Genomic DNA, 9,030 nt, shown 5'->3' with positions numbered 1-9,030 from the left:
TGTTTTCTTTCTGGATTTCCCCTATTTCATCTTCCCCTTCTTCACTTTCTGCTTCCATTTCTAATTCACGAAGAACCTCAAACTGGTTCTGGCTTTTCTGAGTGCTTTCTGGGTGAGAGGGGTTTAGTTTGGTTTTTCCTTTTTGGGTTCGTCTTCTTCTTAGTACTTCTGTGAACCCTCCCCTGTTTCCTTCATTAGTCCTCCTCTCCTATTTCATACTTCCCTTTCCATCTCCCTGATCTGTTGGTGTATCAACTTCATTCATTGGGCAATATTTGAACAAATGGCCATACTCATGGCATCATCTACATCTGAAAGGAATGTGTTCGTAATCAACTGGCTGTTGCCAGACCTTGTCATGATATTCTATTTCAACATGATCCGGCAGCGGTTCTGTGATATTCATGTAGACACAAATTCTGGCATAAGATGTATATCTGCCTCTCTTGGTGGTTTCTGCTACCTTCACAAAGGTCCCGATTGAGTTCCCAATTCCTTCTAAAATCTCTGGATCCCAGAACTCTATCGGGAGCCCAAATAGTCTGACCCAAACTGGTGCTGCTAGCATTTTTTCTTTTTCCAGATTATAGCATTCTTCCCATTGCCTCATGAAGAGCCCTGCGTTGTTGAAGAAGTATGGACCCTCTTCAAAGATCCTCTCCTTATCCTCCAGGTTTGCAAATATTACTGTGAAAAAACCTTTTGCCCCCAACTTAAGATCTATATGCCCTTTGGGCTTCCACCTCTGTTGTATCCACTTCGTCAGATCTTTCTCAGACGGCCATGTTCCTACAAACTTGCAGATGAGTGCATGGTCTTTCATATATCCCCTGTACTCCTCCAATTTATTATTTGGAACAACAAACCTGGGTTTTTTTGTTGCCCGCGGTAGACATTTGTTCCCCGTCCTAGCTTGCCATACCGCTCCCATTACCGGCGCATCCTTGCTGCGATTCCCAGATCTGTCGTTTGCTCCATTTCGGCTTGATTCTCCTGCGGTAATCGCCTTGTAGGAGGGGATCTCTCCCCCCTGCTCGCATCAGTCATTTTCCTCCCAGACTATCCTGTTCTCAGATCCTTCTTCCCTTAGTTAATCTGTCGTTGTATTGGTCTGTGATTCAGCAGGTGGATACGAGATCCCCTGCACCCTGACCAGGAGCAGGTCCACTCAGGGTCATCTGATCCCAAACCCTAACCCTAATCTCCCATCACCTTTCGGTGATCATAAAGTGCTTATATTAATATTTGATGTAATGATTCTAAAATATTTTTGGATTCTATTATTAGAATAAATCTAATAAGTTGTTTATTGAAGGGATAAATTTGCTGGGAAAGCCAAAATTTGTTGGAACTGGTCATTTTTTTCCCAAAAAAATTGATGGTAGGAGTGCTTGGATCTTGTTTAATTTGTTGGAATTGGTCATCTTTTTCCAAAAAAATCTGATGGTAGGAGTGCTTGGATCTTGTTTTTATTCTCCTGAAATCATTTAAATGTTTGATCTCATGATTCTAAAATATTCTTGGAATTTATTATTAGAATAAGAAGTTGTCTACTGAAAAGATAAATTTACTGGGAGGAATCTACTATTAGAATAAGAAGTTGTCTACTCAAAAGATAAATTTGCTGAGAGAGCCAAAATTTGTTGGACTCCAGTGATTTTTTTTTTAGTAAAAAAAAATCTGATGGTAAGAGTACTTGAATCTTATTTTTATGGTGGAAATAGAATCAGCATCATGAAAAACCCCAAAAGCATACAAAAATTTGAAGCTTGACAACTATACCTGAGATTTCCAAAAAAAATTGTCCAATTTTATAAAAATCTTACCCCAATTTCCAACTAAACCAGAAATTTCCAAAAAAATTTACTCATTTCCATTATTTTCTGAACAAATTTACAAAATTATAAAGATGATATCATTGCACTATGAACAAATTTACAAAATTATAAAGATGATATCATTGCACTATAAAAAAAACTGTATACATACCCGGCCCCTTTTTATTAGACATACCCTGATCTATTTGGCCTCTCTCTATCTGAAGTTTGAAATGATGTAAATAATTTTATAATTTTATTGAAAATAAATTACTATAATTTGATTTAATTTAAAAGTGCAATTTAATTGAATTTAACTTAACTATCCATGCTTTTGGCTTAAGCAAGGATTTAGTTTAGTTGAATTTGATTCATCTGTCCAAGGGTTTGCTTAAAGTAACGGCTAATTCCGTTTATACGTCGAATTCGTGCCATATCAGTGAATTTCATATATATATTTATTTATTTATTTATTGTTTTCAGCGTTTATATATATTTGAATTTTTAATAATAAATAATTTTAATTTTAATTTTAATTTTATATTTAAATTTATAAAATATATTTAATATTTTATTTCGGTGAAAAAAATTGTAAATAAATAAAATTATAGTGTTTAGTCATTCTTGTTATCTTATATGGATGTGAGGTTTGAGGTTACACCATCTCTAGAGAATCTTGGAGAAAGATTGAGCAAATCCAGAAGCTTTTTATAACGTATAAGCTGAAAATTAAAAGCAATACACCCTATCTTATTTTCCTTATAGAATAGGTCTTTCCCCTATCGAAAGCCTAGCTATGACTAGGTTTCTATTGTACAAGCACAAATTCAATAACATAGAATATCATAGACTTCCTAAGCTAGCTTTAAATTCCAGCCAAAACCACCTAAGGCTCAAGCGGGGGTGGTATGAAGACACGAAGGCTTGGTTAAATCTTTGGGAGATGAACGAGAATGATGCTTTGCAAAACATTAATAACATTAAAAATATTGTTACTTCTAAGTTCAAAGAAAAAATGTGGTGTGAGAAAGATTTAGCAGCTAAAAGAAAATAAAGTTATTACAAGAAGGTCATCAACCCCACCCTAGAAGATCAAAAGTATCTCTCTGTTTTAACTAGTGGTGAGCTCCAGTATTGTAGCAATAATGCTACAACTCCTGGGGCTTCCTGTCTCTTAATTTTATCAACCCGGTAGTTCGTACAAACTTGGAAGCGACGGTGTTGTATGCACAAGTACTAGCTCTTGTCGCAGCTGTCACTTGGTCAGCTGGCACAAGTCCGCTAGGGCTCAAGCCAACTTCTATAGGCTCTCAGAAGAAGCTTGTTAAATGATGGACGAAAGCTAGCTCAAAGAAGACTAATCTACTTGGCAAAAATGAACTGAAAGCAAATCAAAACATGGAAACCCTAGGAAACCCTAATTTAACTAATCTAATCTCTATGATGCAAAGAATGTGAAGGAAACTTCTACCAATGATGCCATTACTTCTAATAAGTGAAAATGCATGTGTCTAAGTTATCACTATCTGAAGAAAACATCTTTTTGTATTTTTGATTAAGTTGTTGAAATTATCATGCATGTGCTTCTAACTAGTTTTCCACTGTGCAGGGATGGATCAAGGGATGAAATGCTTTGGGAAAGGTTGGGATGGTACAGAGAGAGTCTAAGGGATCCCCAGTATCCTTTCTGAGAGTTTCACAAAGTCTGGATGACATGCAACCGTGTTCATGAACTTCTACAGGAAGTCTGCAGGGGCTTCTACAGGATAGTCCTGTAAGTCTTCTACAGGATGTTCTGTAATTCTTCTACAGGATGTTTACGAATTGGATTTTTGAGGATGGATGGTTGATGGAAGATGCATGGATGGTTATGGAGGTAGGATGGGGGTCTGAAGTGACCTAGGAACTGATGGATGGAGTGATGAGATGATATGTGGAAGGTTGATTTGGCTTTAAGGTAGTTGAGGCAACAATGGAGAAGAAGGTAGGGTAACGTGGCAAAAGAGAAGATGGGAGATGAGGGAACAGACTTGGTGATGGAGGAGCTGATCTGAACGAGGCTCAAATGAACGAGGAGGTGATGAAGGTGATAGAGATGCCTTGCACAATGCTTATTCAAACAAATCAATGAATTCTTGCAAACAAACCAAGTCCTAGCTAACTCAATCCAACTGTTAATGAATGAGTAAACAGCAGCCTTGTTTGAAAAGAGAACCATATACATCACATGAGAAAGAACATGCCAAAAGATCTAAATGCATACAAACTCCTACCAATCTATTATAAACATGAGAAGCTACTTGAACCATCAAAAGAAACCTAAGTAACAAAGCACGAATTAAATCTAAAGAGCAGATTTTTATTTCAAGAACGCAGCAAACACATAAAGATACACAAGGGAGGTACTGGGCGCTTGAGATGGGCCCAACCCCAAGAACTACAGCCTCCCAAGAGCGATTTAGAGCTGGTGCAAAGCTGGATCCATCTTTATTAATCAAGAAATGAAAAGTACATCAAAACTGTCCATAAGGAGAGCTTGAACATGAGCTGAAAGCAAAGCTAATCCATGGCCTACAAATCGAACTACAAGCTAGCTAACTAATGGCTAAAACAAAATGACTAACTAGCTACAAAAATGACTACCAACTAGCTACCAAAAATGACTACCAACTAGCTAACCAAAATGAGGCCCCAAGCCTTCTTATTTATACAATTTGAGGACCCAACAGTCCTCCTAAAAGTTAGGGACTTGGCTGCCCAAGACTTGGAGTTAACAGCAGTCCAACTTGACTTGCTTGGCTGCCCTTGAGCTGATTGATTCGGTGGCCCTTGAACTCTGAGCTGATGGTGGAGAATTCGAGGTAAGGGCCCATAAATGAGGGGGACACCTTCCTACAAATCCTCTAGCTTGTTCTCCCACGAATTTGGCTGCCAAGTGCTCATTAAGACCTTCAAATTTGTCTCCAAGTTGACCAACAAGGCTACACAAAGCACCCATTAGACTTGTTGGCATAATGACTAACCAAATTCACTCTATTAACATAAAAATAATCAAAAACATACAATAAACAAATGAGAATGGTGGATCAAGCCAAATTAGGAGGTTGAATGAGCCCAAATAATTGTACATTTTTGGGGCTCATCATCACCCCCCTACTGAAAATGTTGCTCATCCTCTGAGCAACCAAATCTCTCCCCTTGTCTTTGATGGCCCGGGTGGCTTCCTTGGCTAATCATCTCGTCCGATTTCTCCTTTGGATTCCTTCTTTCAAACTTCCTGTAGAACTGTTCTGTCTTCCTGTAGAAACAGACTCTGTCTTCCTGTAGAAACAGTCTGATAACTTTTCTCTGTCTTCCTGTAGAAACAGACAGCACCACTGTATCCTTCTTGGCTGTGGGTGATTTTCCTTTCAGCTTGGCTATGGCTATCCTTCATCTTCTCCCCTTCTCTGCTCTTCTTCCTCACTGTGGGAGCAACACCATTATGCTGTGCATTGCTGTGGGCAATATGACTCTACTTGAGAACCTGAAAGTATGCCCTTGCCAACATTAGCTATTGCTGAGTGGTTTTCCATGCGGGGTCTTGCATTTATGATTTCATCTACAGTCCTGCCATGCCCGAAATGTGAAATTTCCATTTTCTTTAGATGAGAAGGGTGATCTGAAATGAATAGCCTGAACACGACAAGATTGATACATTACATTCTCCTTCACTTGGACAACAAGCCAAGCTGATCATAACCTTTCACTCCTTCAAATTAGAACAGCCCATCCACTTTTCTTTCACAAGACAAGCTTAAGAAGAGCACATTCCTCCAGGTCTGCTTTCTCTGGACTTCCATAGATATTGAACATATTAAGGTTTACAACAAAGTCCCTATAAAAATCTCACCAGCTTTAAAGGGTTCCCTTTATCAGGTTAACTATCAACTTGCTCATTTAAAGTTGGTTCAATCTGACCCTCAAATCTTTAATGCCTGAATGGCTGGCAAGGATTCTTTGCTTCCACTTTTAGACTCCTCAACTTCTTCCAAACGTTTCCAGATCAGTTCACGTTTTTCTTCATTTTCTTTCGCTTTTGCTTGCTTTTCTTGAAATATGCGCCGACACTCATGAAAAAGGTCACTATCCATTTCCCTGAACATCTTTCTCACATTCAATGTCAAAACCATGAACTGTCGGGTGCCAATGGCTCTGCGTATTCTTTTCCAAAGCTTCGTAAATGAGTGGAAGAAGAACACTGCGATTTTGAGCTATCAAACTGACTATATGGTCATTGTTCCACAAGAAGAGAGCTCGTATTTCAAAGTATGTAACTTCACAAAAAGGGAAGCAATACCTGAATTTGAATACACTTCGAGTGAATCATGTGGCAAGTGCAAGTTAACCAACAGCCTTTGAATTTTAGCTGAGCGCTCAGATTACATGCGTGATTTTTGGGGTGAGGTGGCACATACGTGTGCTAGCCCATGCAATTGTTGTGCCATTATGAACTGCAGTTGTCGACTGTGTGTTCTCTGCCTATGATCTCATCCACCCGTTGCACTGGAGTTCAAACAACCAACACTGTCCGTTTTTTTCCTTCACGTGCATGGCTGAGCGCACGTGTCTCATTCACCCACCAAGTGCTGTTGAACTAGATGTGGGTGGCTAGTTAGCTGGCCACCGATTTTTTTAATCCTAACCATCTCATTCATTCATGCAATGTTCAGATTAGATTCATGCAAACAGAGGAATCGGTTTTGTCACGTACCTGAAAGTCAGTTGGCTGCCGTGAAGCTTTGCTGCATGCATGTGTTGATGTGGTTGCATGGTGGCTTGATTGATGATTCATGGCTGTTTTTTCTCTGTGCAGGTGTCCTCTGGACGGATCCAAGCTCCGGACAATTGTTTCCACGTTCAAATCTGCACGTCTAAGCTGCTGTTGCTGCATCTTCACCAAACCAGAACTTGTTTTCGACATTTCTCCCAAACGCCAAAGCGGATCGAGCTGAAACTTGCTGAGCATGTTCCTACCATCATGATGCATCTCCCATAGCAAATTCGTGATCAATGGATGCACGGATTTCGAGAAAATTGGAAAATGGCTGAAGATTTCAGAGCTCGATTTCTCGGAAACCGTGCATCGGAATTGGCTGAAACTGCTTGGGTAGGCTACTATCACCCACGTGCATCTCCCCATAAGACAGGTTTTGAAACGGATGCACGGTTATGGAGAAAATGCAAAAATGGCTGATGGTGATGGAGGCTGATTTCTTGGAAACCGTGCACCAGAATTGCATGAAACTGCTCAGGCATGTTGTCATCGACCTTGTACAATCCCCCATAAAATGGTTTGTCAAATGGATGCATGGTTCTCAAGTTATGGCAAAAACAAATTCTGCTCTATGTGTTTTTGGCTTCAAGGCATTTTGCATGTGTTTGCATGGTATGAAAAAATGAATTTTTGATGTGATGTAGGTATGGAGATGATGGAGGATGAGTTGGAAGACTGCAGGAGGACTCTTGAACCTTTGAGGAAGCTACCATGCTTGCAAAACCACTTTTTGAAATGCATGCCTAGTTTCCCACAATTTCTACAGGAAGATCCTGTAGAAGCACAATGAGAAGCACAAGGAGGTGAAAAAATGATGGATGAAGGCAAGGGATGGACACACAAGTGCTTGCAGGCCTAATCAACAGATTCCCACCATTAGATTCACTTTTTAGATTGAATTTGGCTCGTCCAAAGGTTCTACAGGATGTTTCCTGTAGAAATACAGAGCATCCTGTAGAAAACACAGTCTTGAGGAAAGAAGCATAATGACATGAAAAGAATGATGGAAAAGGGGTGAGGAGTGGAAACATAGATGAGTGTAGGCCTCATGGACATTTTCCAAGCCTTCAAGTCCTCTTCGGAGATCAATTTGGCTTTTTTGTAAGCTTCCTGTAGAAGATACGAAACTTCCTGTAGAAGGCACAAAAACTCCTTTGTCCTTGATTTGAGTGCTCCTCCTGCCATGAAACATCCTTCTTGCAACCTGAAATGTCATTGCTGCAACATAAAATTATTCAATGATGATTAGCTTTATTTTTCTTTTTCTCTTTTTTCTCTTTTTTTTTGAAAAACAACTAGGGCGCCTCATGGAGGTTTTCACCCTAATTGCCTGCCTTGGGCGCCTCCAAGGGAGGTTTTCACCCAAAGATCTTTTCTCTTTTCTCTTTTTTTCAACCCATTGACCGCCTCATGGAGGTTTTCAATCAATGAGCCAATCTAAGGTGCCTCCGAGGAGGTTTTCACCTTAGATTTCTATTTTCCTCTTTTTTCATTTTTTTCTTTTTCTTTTTTTTCTCTTTTTTTTTTTTTTTTTTTTCTACCCTACCCTACTTGAAAAACAAAATCATTCTCAAGTATAAGAATACTTCCAATGGAGCCATGTGCACATCGAGATTAGAGAAAAAGCGATGTGAAGGCTCGAAATGCATGCTCTGATAGGTATCCAAATCTCAGAGACGAGATGATCTGACTTTGAATGGATCAAACATAGATGAGGAAGAGAGTACTGCTGCAACTTAGTGACTGTTTGGAACCATGTCTCAATATAGCTTTGATATCCTTCCTCTTTTTGCTGATCTTTCTCTTGAGTACATGGAGGATTTGATGGTGACCATGAGGAAGCTTTCTCGATCTCTGATTCTGATCTCTTTTCTTCATCAAGTGCAGCCCATGGTTCTTTGATCTCCTCTTTTGAATCTTCTTTTGCTTTTGGTCCTTCAATGCTTTCAAGATGATCTCTTTTTTGCATTACTTTTCCTGAGCTTTGGTGAACATCATTGAGCTCACGAGGAATCATTTGCACATGTTGTGCCTCAGATTTGCAATTGGGTTGAGCTGCTTCATTGCATGGTTTTGGAAATGGAGGTACGGGTAGCTGAGTGGAGGTGTGAAATTGAGATGGAGATGGATGGCATTGTGGTTGGGTAGGCATTTGGGGTTGCCTTGGTGGAGGAGGAGGCGATGGTTGTGGATGAGCAGGTGGTGGAGGAAAATGAGTGGGATGAGAGTTGTACTGGGGCCTCCACTCCTGATAAGGTGCATTCCACTGAGGCTGTGGCTGAGCATAAGAGTGAAATGAATGAGCAACTGGTTGGGCATAATATGGATCTGTGAAGGAACAAGGAGGATATGACCAAGGAGGAGGTGTAGACCAGGAAGGATGAGCAGGGGGACCCC

The 9,030-nt window shown here is 39.9% G+C and overlaps 1 protein-coding gene across 1 annotated transcript; it reads right to left on the bottom strand.

Moving 5' to 3' along the window:
• Positions 1 to 301: 301 nt before the first annotated feature.
• On the bottom strand, positions 302 to 931 carry LOC149237517 (uncharacterized). Its single transcript, XM_089369300.1, has one exon. It carries the CDS (start codon positions 929 to 931, stop codon positions 302 to 304), a length of 630 nt encoding a protein of 209 aa, XP_089225426.1.
• Between the last annotated feature and the right edge of the window lie 8,099 nt (positions 932 to 9,030).

Source organism: Pinus tabuliformis, chromosome 8 (assembly GCF_031772625.1).
Source record: "Pinus tabuliformis cultivar Carrire ecotype Pingquan chromosome 8, CPIR1, whole genome shotgun sequence".
Lineage (NCBI taxonomy): Eukaryota > Viridiplantae > Streptophyta > Pinopsida > Pinales > Pinaceae > Pinus > Pinus tabuliformis.
This window is presented reverse-complemented; position numbering and strand designations above follow the sequence as displayed.